This window comes from Gossypium hirsutum, chromosome A07 (assembly GCF_007990345.1).
Source record: "Gossypium hirsutum isolate 1008001.06 chromosome A07, Gossypium_hirsutum_v2.1, whole genome shotgun sequence".
NCBI classification, from domain to species: domain Eukaryota; kingdom Viridiplantae; phylum Streptophyta; class Magnoliopsida; order Malvales; family Malvaceae; genus Gossypium; species Gossypium hirsutum.
The window spans coordinates 33,687,304-33,700,132 of NC_053430.1; the positions used below are offsets into that span (position 1 = coordinate 33,687,304).

General features: G+C 31.4%; 4 protein-coding genes across 7 annotated transcripts; 1 reads left to right on the top strand and 3 right to left on the bottom strand.

Annotated features, from left to right (window-relative positions):
- Positions 1–174: 174 nt before the first annotated feature.
- LOC107952927 ((+)-neomenthol dehydrogenase) lies at positions 175–6,816 on the bottom strand. 3 transcript variants are annotated; one of them, XM_041118012.1, is made up of 9 exons: positions 5,974–6,816; positions 5,794–5,875; positions 5,351–5,711; positions 5,132–5,208; positions 1,702–2,118; positions 1,370–1,616; positions 1,221–1,295; positions 836–1,012; positions 175–737 (listed from the first exon to the last, which is right to left on the bottom strand). In XM_041118012.1, the coding sequence occupies exons 5-9, from the start codon at positions 1,719–1,721 to the stop codon at positions 360–362; spliced, it is 897 nt and encodes a 298-aa protein (XP_040973946.1). In that variant the 5' UTR covers positions 1,722–2,118; positions 5,132–5,208; positions 5,351–5,711; positions 5,794–5,875; positions 5,974–6,816; the 3' UTR covers positions 175–359. The 3 variants fall into 3 exon arrangements, with proteins under 3 accessions (XP_040973946.1, XP_016743624.1, XP_016743625.1); XM_016888135.2 differs by lacking the exon at positions 1,702–2,118; XM_016888136.2 differs by lacking the exon at positions 1,702–2,118 and having other exon boundaries at positions 5,122–5,208.
- LOC107955819 (uncharacterized) lies at positions 5,546–6,490 on the top strand. Its single transcript, XM_016891613.1, has one exon. The coding sequence runs from the start codon at positions 5,546–5,548 to the stop codon at positions 6,488–6,490; it is 945 nt and encodes a 314-aa protein (XP_016747102.1).
- A 564-nt stretch (positions 6,817–7,380) lies between the features above and the next one.
- Positions 7,381–8,799, bottom strand: LOC121203707 (salutaridine reductase). The gene is made up of 2 exons (XM_041074147.1): positions 8,716–8,799; positions 7,381–7,764 (listed from the first exon to the last, which is right to left on the bottom strand). The coding sequence occupies exons 1-2, from the start codon at positions 8,797–8,799 to the stop codon at positions 7,381–7,383; spliced, it is 468 nt and encodes a 155-aa protein (XP_040930081.1).
- Positions 8,800–8,873: 74 nt separating this feature from the next.
- Positions 8,874–10,437, bottom strand: LOC107952929 (salutaridine reductase). Of its 2 annotated transcripts, XM_041118016.1 has the most exons (4): positions 10,279–10,437; positions 9,974–10,220; positions 8,968–9,045; positions 8,874–8,915 (listed from the first exon to the last, which is right to left on the bottom strand). In XM_041118016.1, the coding sequence occupies exons 1-4, from the start codon at positions 10,311–10,313 to the stop codon at positions 8,889–8,891; spliced, it is 387 nt and encodes a 128-aa protein (XP_040973950.1). In that variant the 5' UTR covers positions 10,314–10,437; the 3' UTR covers positions 8,874–8,888. The 2 variants fall into 2 exon arrangements, with proteins under 2 accessions (XP_040973950.1, XP_040973949.1); XM_041118015.1 differs by having other exon boundaries at positions 8,882–9,045.
- Positions 10,438–12,829: the final 2,392 nt, after the last annotated feature.

Below are 12,829 nucleotides of genomic sequence, written 5' to 3' on the forward strand. Positions count from 1 at the left end.
TTGTCCCACTCAATGGTGTTTAATCAGCCAGCTTGTTCCTCTCTTGTTTATGAAAGCAGGCCCTTGTTTGCATACAAAAAATGGAGGCATCAACATTTTGTTTCTTGTCCTTTTGCTTGAGACATTGACGTATTCTCATGTTTCACCTAATCTTTTAGCTTTCCAAATCAGAAATGAACAAAGAAACTCACAATTATAGCATCTCATAAAATATTGTAGAACTTTCCCACGGGAAACATTATACCCTATCCGTTGAACCATGTTGTAACATTGTTATTGTAATCGATGATGAAGAGAGAATTGTGAACTAAGTTCCCGACCACTTTGATGGGATTTTATTGTTTCTTTTTTTTTTAGTTTCATTCAAATGGTACAGGTTCACCCTGAACGAAAAAGAGGCCGGAAGGGGCACCACCGTTCGGCCAAAGTGCTAACTTGACTGGAATCGCTGCACCTTCTTCGGGGGTTGAATGACCGGCATTGTTATTTATATCTGTTTTGACAAAACCAGGGCAAACACAGTTGATGCAGAAATTTGGATGCTTCTTGGCCAAAATCCTTGTATAGGCATTCATAGCTACTTTTGAGATTGTATAGGCAGAGAGAAAGGTTGGCCAACCCTTGCTTTCTAATGAACCCTCCTTGAAATTCTTTAGAAACTCGGTGATTAACTCGTCGATTTTCTCTCCTGTATCAGCATCCCTTAATGCTTCTTTGCGCTGTTCGCTCGGTATGTACTGCGACAAATTTGAGAAAATATGGTTTAGTTAATCCAGGTTCCAGTTTAACTCGGTTCTTATTCTCAAGCTGGTCTAAAACAGATCAATGTATTTACCTGTAGCTTGCCCATGCTAGAGGAAATATTGACAATCCTCGGAGAATCAGATAACTGGAGTAAAGGAATGAGTGCATCGGCCGTAGTTTTAGCACCATAGTAGTTTATTTTCAAACATTCTTCTGCTAGCTCGTACGTTTCAATCAATATTTTACTCCAAACTGCTTCCAGATCTGCCTGCATTTGTATGGCAGACTTTTGTAAGGGGCCTTGGATTACATAACAATAACACAACCCCAACCCTACAAGTAAAACCCCTTGCGTATTTGAGTCCTCATGTATGTGACACGATTTTCAAACTTGGTTCAGGCCGAAAATAAAAACTTTTAAGCTTTTATAAACTGTTAAAAAGAGAAAACTGCTTCCTAATGGCTTATAAATTTACCTCAGTACCGGAAACTTTTGCAGCTTTTAAAGCCTCATGGTTCATTGTACTTCCGCCTATACCAGCGTTATTCACCTGCAGAAATATTCTTATATTGCTACACACATGGTGAAAAAGTTGAGCAGGTAATTGACTATAGTAACTCATACCAGGATATCAAGCTTCCCAAATTTGTTTTTGACAAAGTCTGCTAGACAAGTGATGGTAGCAGGGTCGGCGACATCGAGCCGGTGAAAAACTAGATGACCAGAGATACCGGATTCTTTCAGCTTTTCAAGAGCGACGAGACCCCTTTTCTCGTCTCTAGCAGTTAAGACCACCATGACCCCTTTAGAGGCCAACAACTTACATATGGCCAGTCCAATCCCCTTGTTCGCCCCGGTGACAACAGCATACCTGATCGAAGAAGAAGTCAACAAATGTTAAAGCTTTAGGGTTAAAGGTATAACAAATGCAAAACCGCCATCAAAGAAACAGAAACCTTTGGAGGGACTCCACCATGAGAAGAGAGCAGAAGAAAGAACACAGCTAGCTAGTTGGTTTATTGGAGGTTTTTATCTGACTATCTGTTGGTTAATGTCTTCAATTACTCCGCCATTGGAACTTGTTTGACACCAAAAAGAAAAAAAAGGGCAACTTTATGTTCCTTGTACTTTTTGATTCAGCCGTTTGATTCGAAGTTGACAAGGAGATACTAATATTTTTGTTGCACATTTTTCTTCTTTCCCGTGTTTACTTCTTCGAAATCAAATGCTGGAAACTTTGGCTGCTTCGCTGTCTCATAGCATGTTGGAACAAGAATTAGAACGGCAGCCGTGGTACAATCAAAGTCTGCTTGGTTGGCATGTTTGAGTTTAGTGGGCCTTGGTTGCATCTCGACAAACCAACAAAAATTTCACTGGTTGGGTGATTGGTTGGATTAAAAAAATATGAAAATAAAATAAAAATTAAAAAAAATACTAAAACTCGATTGAATTGGTTCAAATGATTTTGATTTTTAATTTAATAACAGTTTTAAATGGTTGAATTCAAAAAACAATTTAACATTATTATTTGGACCGATAATCCAACCAATTCAAAAAATCACACATCTTTATTAACAAAAATCACTTGCATTTTCTTTGTTCTATTCTCCTCCAACAAAACATAAAATAATAGAGCTGAAAAATAAAAATACACTAATATTTAATTAAGTCTTCCAAAATACAGTTTATTATAAGATAAACCATGAAAAACAATAACATTTGGATGTAATTTTCGAATAATTCACTAAGTTGTAATGTATTATTAAGTTTAAAAACTTGAAACTAGTTGGCAATTACAGAAAAGACCGGAAAAGGCACCAATGGGTAGCAATGCTACTGTCATTACATTCTCTGCCCCTTGAGCAGGGGTGGAAAATCCATTGCTGCCAGTAATATCGGTTTTGACAAAGCCAGGGTGCACGCAATTGATGCAAAAAGTGAGGTAATTCTTAGCCAGTATCCTAGTGTAGGCATTCATAGCTGCTTTTGAGACAATATAAGTAGATGGTCCAATAAAAGTTGGCCACCCATTGGTTTGTTTGCGGAGATTTTAATGAAATCATGCATGGCTTCGAAAAAAAAGGAGGGATACCTAGAGAAGAAAAAAGAATGAAAGTTTTTCGTAATGCTTTAGAAGATTGTCGATTGATGGATGTAGGCTATTCTGGAAAATGGTTTACTTGGGAAAGGAGGAATTTGCCAGAAACAAACATTCGAGAGCGTTTGGACAGAGGAATGGCAAATGAAAATTAGATGTCAATGTTTCCTGAAGTCACCATTCAACATTTGGTGCAGTCGACCTTTGATCATTGTCCCCTTTTAATCACCACAAATAAAGATGATAAACGGAGTCAAAAAAATTTTAAATTTGAAGCTTGGTGTATATTGGAGGAATCATTCAAAGCTGAAGTTAAATTTTTGTGGGAAGCAACATCAGGAGATCTTTTACAGAAATTGGAGTTTCTCAGAAAGGGACTAGAGAAATGGGCTACACGCAGTTGCCATTCTAGAAGGCGGAAGAAAGAGCTTTTGACTTCAAAGCTGTCTGAATTAATAGAAGCTGAGGAGTGGTAATAATTTAGTAGAGCTGATTGATACAAAGGTGCAACTGAACTTGGAGATTGATAAGGATGAAAGATACTGGGAGCAGAGAGCAAAAGCAAACTGGCTGAAACTTGGAGACAAGAATACAGCTTTCTTCCATAGTCTCGCGACACAAAGGCGACAAAAAAATAACATCCGAAAGCTACAGAATCCAAATGGAAGAGAGGTAAAGAATCTGCAAGAAATGGTAGAAATTGCTAAATCCTATTTTCAGGAGTTATTTGAGGCTGGGGAACCTAGCCTGTATGAACATCTTTTAACAGGTATTGAACGGTGTATTACTGAAGAGGATAATAGCAGACTCACAGCGCAATATACAATGGATGAGATTAAGGAGGCACTGACAAGTATGGGAACCACAAAAGCACTAGGTGAAGATGGCTTTCCGACTTTATTTTTTCAAAAATACTGGCACATTTTTTGGGGCGAGGTCTCAACTTTTTGTCTTCAACATCTGAATGGCGGCATAGAGGTTAGTCCAATCAATACCACATATTGTGCTTATTCCTAAAAAAGTAAATTCAACCAACCTTTCCCATTTTTGTCCCATTAGCTTATGTAATATCGTTTATAAAATATTGACAAAGGCTATTGCTAATCGCTTTAGAGGAGTCTTAGAGAAATGCATTGACAATGCACGAGTGCTTTTGTGCCAGGAAGACAAATTTCAGGCAATGTGTTATTGGCGTACGAAATTTTACATACCCTAAAGAGGAAAATATAAGGAAAAAGGGACTCATGGCAATAAAATTAAATATGAGTAAAACATATGATAGAGTTGAATGGACTTTTATGAAAAAGATAATGAGGAAAATGGGTTTTGACCCAAATTGGATCGATTTTATTATGAAATGTGTATCTACTGTCTCCTATTTAGTGATACTTAATGGCCAGGCTGGGGAGTTATTTCAACCTACGAGTGGATTATGATAAGGTGACCTTTTAAGTCCATCTTTATTTTTGATTTGTGTAGAAGGCTTATCTAGCCTAATGAGGTTGGCACTTCGAGAAGGGCATTTAAAAGGGGTTAAGGCGAGCAGAAGAGGTCCACAAATTTAACATTTACTCTTTGCAGATGATTGCATTCTTTTTGGAGAGGCTACTAAAAGGGGAGCTGGATTCTTAAAAAATATTCTACTTGATTATGGAAATTGTTCGAGTCAAAGAGTCAATTTTGATAAATCCACGGTGTTCTTTAGAGTCAATTTTGATAAATCCACAGTGTTCTTTAGCTCTAATACTCGAGAGGAAGAAAAGAGAGTAGTTACTCGCATATTAGGCGTACGAAGTTCTAATAATCCAGAACGTTACCTTGGATTACCGAATATGGTGGGTAGAAGGAAAAAGGAGGCATTTCAAAATTTAAAAGACAGATTTAAACAGCGAATTGAAAATTAGAGTACTCGGCATCTCTCTCAAGGTAGAAAAGAAGTTTTCATTAAGGCTATTCTTCAAGCTATCCCTACGTATGTGATGGCCTGTTTTTTACTTCATAAGACTTTATGTGAGGATCTTGAAAGCATTATAATGAAATTTTGGTGGCAGAAGAGTCATGGTAAAAGGGGCATTCATTGGTGTGCTTGGAAAGTTCTTTGTATTGCAAAAGACAAGGGTGGTTTGGGTTTTCAAAGTCTTGATCAATTTAATGTTGCCTTATTAGCCAAGCAAGGTTGGCGTCTTATTAATTTCCCAAAATTCATTATTAGCACAGGTCTTAAAAGCTAAATATTATCCACAATCAGATTTTATTCATGTACAACTAAGGAATTTACCTTCACTTACCTGGAGAAGCGTTTGGGCAGCAAAAAGACTACTGCAAGATGGTTTATGTTGGCGAGTTGGGAAAGGAGACCGAATTTCTGTTTGGAATGATCATTGGATTCCAAGTGTAGAAGACATTAATAGAAGTAATGACAATATCAACAATACAGGAATTGAGTTAGTTTCGGACTTGTTTGAGGCAACAACAAGAAAGTGGAAAGCTGATTTAATTGAAAATACCTTTTTAGAAAATATTCCACAAAAGATTCTGCAAATTCCTTTGGCAGAAGAAGAACATGGCGACTTTCAAGTTTGGCGAGGAGAACATTCTGGCCAATTTACAGTCAGAAGTGCCTATAAACTATTACAATAGGCAACTACAGATCCTAATGCTTATTTAGTACAGATCGAAACAAAAAATTTCTATAGGAAATTATGGAGTCTACGCCTTCCTTCAAAATTGCCATCACTATTTGGAGTCTTTCATGGAACTTTATCCCTACCCTAAAGAATTTAAGACTAAGAAGAGTGGCTTTAGATAGCTCATGTCCCCGGTGTCGAAGTGTAGAAGAAGATAGCAACCATGTGTTTAGACAGTGCCCTATAACAATAGAAACATGGCAAAATCTTAGTCTCTCATGGCTCACAAATAATGCTATTACAGATCTGTGGGACTGGCCTACCTGGGTTTTTACCATAGGCAACAGTCAACTGTGTCAGCTTTTTTGTTGTGCTGCATGGATGATATGGAGCTCCAGGAACCAACTTGTTCATGAGGGGAAAACAACCACCAGGCAAGAGTTGTCAAAACTAGTCCACAGTTACATAGTAGAAATTGATGGAATGGAAGAAAGACCATCTACCTTAGGTGATAACATACGTCAGAGACAGAACACAAGAAGTACGACAGCAACTATCTATGTTGACGCAGCCTTTGACAACAAATATTCAAGATCGGCTTCGGGTATGATGGTGAGGGGGGAGATGGATGAGTTTCTTGCCTTAAAATCAGTACTCCACTCCGCAATATCGTCCCCGTTCATGGCGGAGGCATATGCAGGATTACAAGCAGTAAAGTTAGGGATCTCACTGGGTTTTCAATCAATTACCATAATAGGAGATTCAAAAACAGTTATAAAAAAATGCAACTCAACAACAATAGACAAGTCAGCGATCGGGGCGGTCATCCGAGATATCCAAAGAAAGAAACAATTTTTTCAAGAAAGCCATTTCCAGTTTATTCACAGATCAGAGAATCGTCAAGCTCATGAACTTGCAAAAGATGCCTTAAGAACGGGAGAAGAAATATACCTGGAGGATGTAGCCTTCACTTGCCTTCAGCGAGGAAGAGAGGAAAGATGGTTGAGAAACCCGGGTTGAAGGAAATCTAGAGAAATCTAAAGAGGAAGGGATAGCAAAAATGAAATCTCCTTGGGAAATTGCTATTGTTTTGAACGGATGGCATGGGAACTTGGAACGTCAGATGGTTAGTGGATGCCAGCTATTTTACACCGACTGGATGGGACGTTTGAATTAGATATTTTTCTGTTTCTTTATCTTATCTGTTAGTTTTGTTTTAGCGTGGGCCTCCTGTCTCTTGGGCCAAATTTTCTTTTTACTTTTTTCTTTTCAATTGTAGGGTCCATTTCTATTGTTCTAAAAGACTATATTATACTGATAATTTTAAAATAAATAAAGCCAAGTTGAATTTAAAAAATAAATAAATCTTTATTCTTCACAACACTAGTATGGGCATAAAAGTAATACTTTACATTAGCTAAAGTTAACTTTAACAATTAAAAAAAAGTTAAAATTTTATTTTTAGTAAATTACAATAATAAGGTTAATCCTGAATAAAAAACGTAACTAATATAACTTGAACTCAAGTCATACTTAGCATAATAAACACCCTTAACCATCATGCCATCAAACCATCACATGAGATTAAAAACAAAATTTAATGATTATTATGATAGTAAAAATTTAATAATTTCATTTTTTTTAAATATTAGTCATGCATCTATATTAACAAAAATCACTTGCATTTTCCTTATTTGATTCGCATATTGCTTATTCTATTAATAAATTCTTCGTTCTATTCTCCAACAAAACATAAAATAATAGAGCTGGAAAAATAAAAGTACACTAATATTTAATTAAGTCTTCCAAAATACACCAACAAGAAGTTTATTATAAGATAAACCATGAAAAACAGTAACATTTGGCTGTAATTTTCGGATAATTCATTAAGTTGTAATGTATTATTTGGTTTAAAAACTTGAAACTTGTTGGCAATTATAGAAAAAACCGGAAGAGGCACCAATGGGTAGCAACGCTACTCTCACTACATTCTCTGCCCCTTGAGCAGGGGTGGAAAATCCAGTGTTGCCGGTAATATCGGTTTTGACAAAGCCAGGGTGCACGCAATTGATGCAAAAACGGGGGTAATTCTTGGCCAGTATCCTAGTGTAGGCATTCATAGCTGCTTTGGAGACAATATAAGTAGATGGTCCAATATAAGTTGGCCACCCATTGGTTTTCAACGCTCCGTCTCGAAAATCTTCAAGATACTTATTCAACACTAATTCCACTCTCTCCTCACTCAGCTTTTCCACATCGCTTAGCCCTTCCTTCGCCCATTTACACGTCATTAGCTGAATTCAAAATGCAAAAATATCATCTCTGTTTCAACTCCAAATTAATGATTTCTTTAATTTTTTTTAAATTAACAGAATTATCTTATTTTATATATTTTTATTTCATTATTCTATTTAAAATTATATATATTTAAAAATAGAATCTAAATGATATTAATCCTCGTTAAAATTAATAAATTTTGATTATACAATTTTATAAATCATAAACATTAATTAAGTTGTATTTTCATTGATTATTATTTATGAAAATTCTTATTTAAAATTTTGATAAACTAATTATTTAAATTATAATATTATAATTGCTGAATTAGATTTAAGAATCAGAGGCTGTTTTAGTTTTTTTTTTTTTGAAAAAGAAATGTTGTTGAAAAATTTTAAAATATTTTTTTTATAAAACAAAAATATGTGAAAATTAGAAAATAATAAAAATTTATTTGCATTGTTTTCATTGAAAAATATTTTGTAGAATTGAAAAAAGTTAAAACAAAAAAAATTAAATTTAAATTTAATCAATAAATCAACCTTAATTCTAACCCATTTAAGCAAAAATATTATTATCATTTCAATAATTTTTAAAAGTAAAATCTCATACCTTAGTTCGAATATAATAACTTTATTTTATTTTATATTTTCATTACGATACTAAACATGTTTTTATATTTTATTATTGAAAATAAATTTTATTTATTTATCAAACCCATTTTTCAAATTTCAAAAATTAAAAAAAATAAAGCTATTTTAAAAAAAATGAAAATAGAAAATATTGTTTAAAATTAAAAGAAATTTTAAATTTAAAAATATTTTTATTTTTAATTTAAATTCGATTTGAAATATGAATATCCTTGTTCGAACCTGATACAAATCAAACCGTCAGCTCCTAATCTATGAACAATTGTAGTAGCAAGTTGAGTAACATGGTATGTGGAAGGTTATGTAGTAAAAGTTTACCTCCAGTACACCAAGATTAGAGGAAACATTAACAATCCTGGCGGAATCAGACAAGTTGAGGAGGGGAAGTAGCGCTTCAACCATTGCTTTCATACCATAGTAATTGGTTTTTAGGCAATCTTGGACCATATCATAAGTTTCACTTGTAATAATCTCATTCCACACTTCTTCCCCTAGTGGCTGCTTCCACAAAGTAGATTCTTTTAAATTCCATAAAACAACTCAAAACAAGGATGGAATCTTAAGACTTATCCAATCACTCGATTTTTCAACAGCGGTAGTTAAAATCTCATAGTTGATATTCGCTCCAGCAACTGCTGCATTATTGACCTACAACACTTTTCATCATTACCATTACCATCATTTTATGTTAATTTAACCCCTTTTTTTTTTGGGTAAATTCCATCTAACATCATTAAACTATTACTAAATTTATATTTTTGTCATTCAATCAAAAGTTTTTTTTTTCCTTTATCTTCTGCAATTCAATTTTTTTTAAAACAACTTTAAATGTCACAAATTTGTAAATTAAAATTCAAACAATTTTCTTCTTCAATCTTTTACATTGACCGTCAAATTGTGTTGGGAATCGACGCGATTAAGCAAAGAACAAGTAAAAATAGTAAAAGAAATTGAAAAATTGAACACAAAAATTTAACGTGAAAAAACCTCTCCAAAGAGGATAAAAAATCACGGGAAAATATAATTTTACTATAATGGCAAAAAAACGAAGAGTACAAAAGATAGAGATAAAAGCTAAACCCCGAAAACTCGAAGATAAAAAACACTCAAAATGTAAATACAAAATTCTGTAATGAATTTTAATCTCTAATAAGTGTTTTTTTTAATATTGTAAAAAAGTCTATTTATAAGCTAAGTACATAGGTCAAATAATAATAAAATAATCTAGACTAATTAGAGTTTGATTGAAACAAATAAACAGAGTTTAACTAAAATATTATTTCTCAAATTTGACTGAAATAGGAGTCATACTTAACAAATTGACTTGAATCTGATGTATGAAATTAACAGATTGACTTGAATCTGATGTATTTTTTTTTACTTATCGATGAGTACTGATCCGTCGTACTAATCGTTAAATCGTTGCTTAGAACTCACTAGTTCAGTCTAATGATTTAAATAAAAAATTTTAAATAATCCATTGATATTTTGTAAATTTTTTAAATTAAATGAATAAATCATAGGTGAAATTTTTAGAATAAAAAAAAGGAAAGAAAAAAGAGGAGAAATTACATACTAAGATATCAAGTTTCCCGAATTGGGTGTTGAGGAAAATAGCAAGAGAAGCAACGCTAATAGGGTTTGCGACATCGAGCTGGTGGAAAACCAGATTATGAGAAAGGCCAGATTCCTTGAGCTTGTCAAGAGCTTGAAACCCCCTTTTCTCATCTCTAGCAGTTAACACCACCATGACTCCTTTGGAAGCCAACTGCTTACATATTTCCAATCCAATTCCCTTGTTTCCTCCACTCACCACTGCATATCTGAGAAAAAGAATTATTATGAGAAAGATATGTAAAGAATTTAATTCAATGGGTTTACCTCTTTGTTGCGAGGAAGTCGCATGTTTCCGCCATTTCTTTTATCTCTGCCTTCGGGACTTTGATAGAAGAGAGATGGAGAGCGCTCTTACAAAAGTTGGTGCCTTTTATGGGGACCAAATTCTTAAAAATGCAATATTCAACTTGTCTACTTGTCTTTAGAATTGTTTATTATTATTTTTTTTTTATTTTGGAAGAGTGTGTTTAGAATTTAAGTTCAATGAATAGTGAGTTGTGTTTAAATTTATTTTAATTTTAAGGATTGAATATTTAAAGACTTATTATTTGTGATTAGATAGATTTGTTTTAATTTAAAATTAAATATTCAAATTTATATTATATGTGATTATATATAATTTTAAAATAAATGCATCCAGTAGAAAATGATCTTGAGACAGAGAGGAAAAATTATGGAAATTTACTATAGTCTTAAAGAATTAAATTTAGCTTTTGACCTTTCTTTTGAAAATGGAACCAATCAAGGTGAACCAGGATAATTTTTTAGGTGAGTCAAATGAAATTTTAATTTTTTTTAATTTATATTTTTATAATTTTTAAAGAATTAAATCAAATTTTTATAATTTTAAGAAAGCTAAAATGTAATTTTACATTTACTAATTTAAATTTTTAAAAATATTTTAAAGGCCTAAATTAAAATTTTAAATTAAAATTTTATTATATTTTAATAATATTGTTTAATTAAAATTGAATATAGATCAAACCGATAGTGATAAAAAAACCAAAAATTGAGATAAAAAAAACCAACTGTTAAATCAATTTATAAAATTTATATTAATTTTTAATTGTTTATTTTATAATTATTGAATTGGCAATTCTAATTGATTCCACCATTAATTTTAAAGCTTTATAATTTAGTATATGTTTATTTATGTTTTAAGTTTTAATCCATTATTTTTCAAATTTTAAAATTAAAGTATAATCATTAACATAATTAAGATTATTTTATTCATTTGAATTCTATTATGTCTTTTTTTAATTATATTATATTTTTTTATTTTAAAATGACACACCAATAAATTTAAAAATAAAATTTAATAATCTTAACAATTAAAATTAAATTTTAAAATATAAAAATAAATAGAATAAATTTCAAAAATATAAAAATATAAAAAATACACAAAGTTATAATTTTTTCCGTCTAGAAATTCTGAAATTTCCAAGAAAGGAGGAAGAGTGGAGGTGGGCAAGTCAAGCACCGTGATCTTTACGCAACTAAGTAATAAATAATGAATAGCCCCTCTTTTGTTTGTTTTGTGAAGAAAGCCTCTCATTGTCATAATTAATATAATTTTTTTATATTTTTTAATTAATGAAATTGGTGATGTCTTAAAAGTAATCATGGTGGCTGAATTTATTAAATCGTTCACAGTAGCAGATTTAGAAATACGATTTAATAGGATAAATTTATATTAACATTGCCGATTACATATTTTTTTGCTATTGATCTTTATGTATAATTTAATTATTCAATAATTAAATTATACATGTATATATTTATGATTTGAAATATGAATAAAATTAAAGTATACATATATTTTGGGGTTGGAGGAATGAATCTAAATATTTAGGCGATTTAATGTAATAAAATTTATTTTAAAGGGGGTTCGATTAATTTCTAATTCGATTGACTAGTTTTTTTTAAGATAATCACAATGACAACAAGGGAAAAAAAGCGCTTGTGAAATAATGGTAGCTAATCCATGACGTAAACCGAAAACATATAATACGTTTCGTTGTTGGTGCAACAATACAAATAAAAATGTTTATTTAATATATAAGTGTTAAAATAGTTAGACAAAAAAAAATATTCAAAACAAGGTAAAAAAAATTCTATTTACTGTAAACAAAGATAAGTAACAAAAAAATGGATTATTGATTGAGTTTAACTCAACTAGCATTGTTGCTATTGTAATAACCATATAGACATTGATTCGAGCACACTTAAATATATTTTTTTCTTTTTCAATTTAAATATTGAGAAGAAGTTATGAGTACAATTGGTTGATATAATTGGTACAAACTAGAAGTTTTTTTATATAATTCATATTTATTTTACGATTTATATTTCGGGCTAATAAGAAAAAAAAACTAAGAGTTAAAATAATAAGAAAAAGAAAATGTAAAAAGTCTAATTTATTTTGTACGATAATGAAAGTTAAACAAAAAATCTTTAAAGAAGATAGAGATAAAAAATATATGATCTAAAGAAAATTTTAATTAGACCTTCAAAATTTTTAAATCTCTTTAAAATTTTAAAATTTTTGAAAATTTTATTACACCCCAAAACTTAATTCTAAGATTCGCCACTGACTATATTTATATAAAAAATATAATAAAATTAAATTCTATTAAAATTAAAATTTTTAAATTAAATTAAACACTACTATGGGCGTAAAAGTAATACTTTACATTAGCTAAAGTTAACTTTAACAATTAAAAAAAGTTAAAATTTTATTTTTAGTAAATTACAATAATAAGGTTAATCCTGAATAAAAAACGTAATTAATATAACTTGAACTCAAGTCATACTT

Excerpts from the sequence above, each read along its gene's own strand:
- LOC107952927 (XM_041118012.1), bottom strand. The coding sequence starts at position 1,721 with ATGGTGGAGTCCCTCCAAAG. Across the intron at positions 1,296-1,369 it reads TTGGGAAGCTTGATATCCTG|GTGAATAACGCTGGTATAGG; the intron begins GTATGAGTTACT and ends ATATTTCTGCAG. Across the intron at positions 1,013-1,220 it reads CAAAAGTTTCCGGTACTGAG|GCAGATCTGGAAGCAGTTTG; the intron begins GTAAATTTATAA and ends ATACAAATGCAG.
- LOC107955819 (XM_016891613.1), top strand. The coding sequence starts at position 5,546 with ATGGAGTCTACGCCTTCCTTCAAAATTGCCATCACTATTTGGAGTCTT.
- LOC121203707 (XM_041074147.1), bottom strand. The coding sequence starts at position 8,799 with ATGGTTGAAGCGCTACTTCCCCTCCTCAACTTGTCTGATTCCGCCAGG. Across the intron at positions 7,765-8,715 it reads CTAATCTTGGTGTACTGGAG|CTAATGACGTGTAAATGGGC; the intron begins GTAAACTTTTAC and ends TTTTGAATTCAG.
- LOC107952929 (XM_041118015.1), bottom strand. The coding sequence starts at position 10,313 with ATGGCGGAAACATGCGACTTCCTCGCAACAAAGAG. Across the intron at positions 10,221-10,278 it reads GACTTCCTCGCAACAAAGAG|ATATGCAGTGGTGAGTGGAG; the intron begins GTAAACCCATTG and ends TCTTTTTCTCAG. Across the intron at positions 9,046-9,973 it reads TCGGGAAACTTGATATCTTA|GTCAATAATGCAGCAGTTGC; the intron begins GTATGTAATTTC and ends AAAGTGTTGTAG.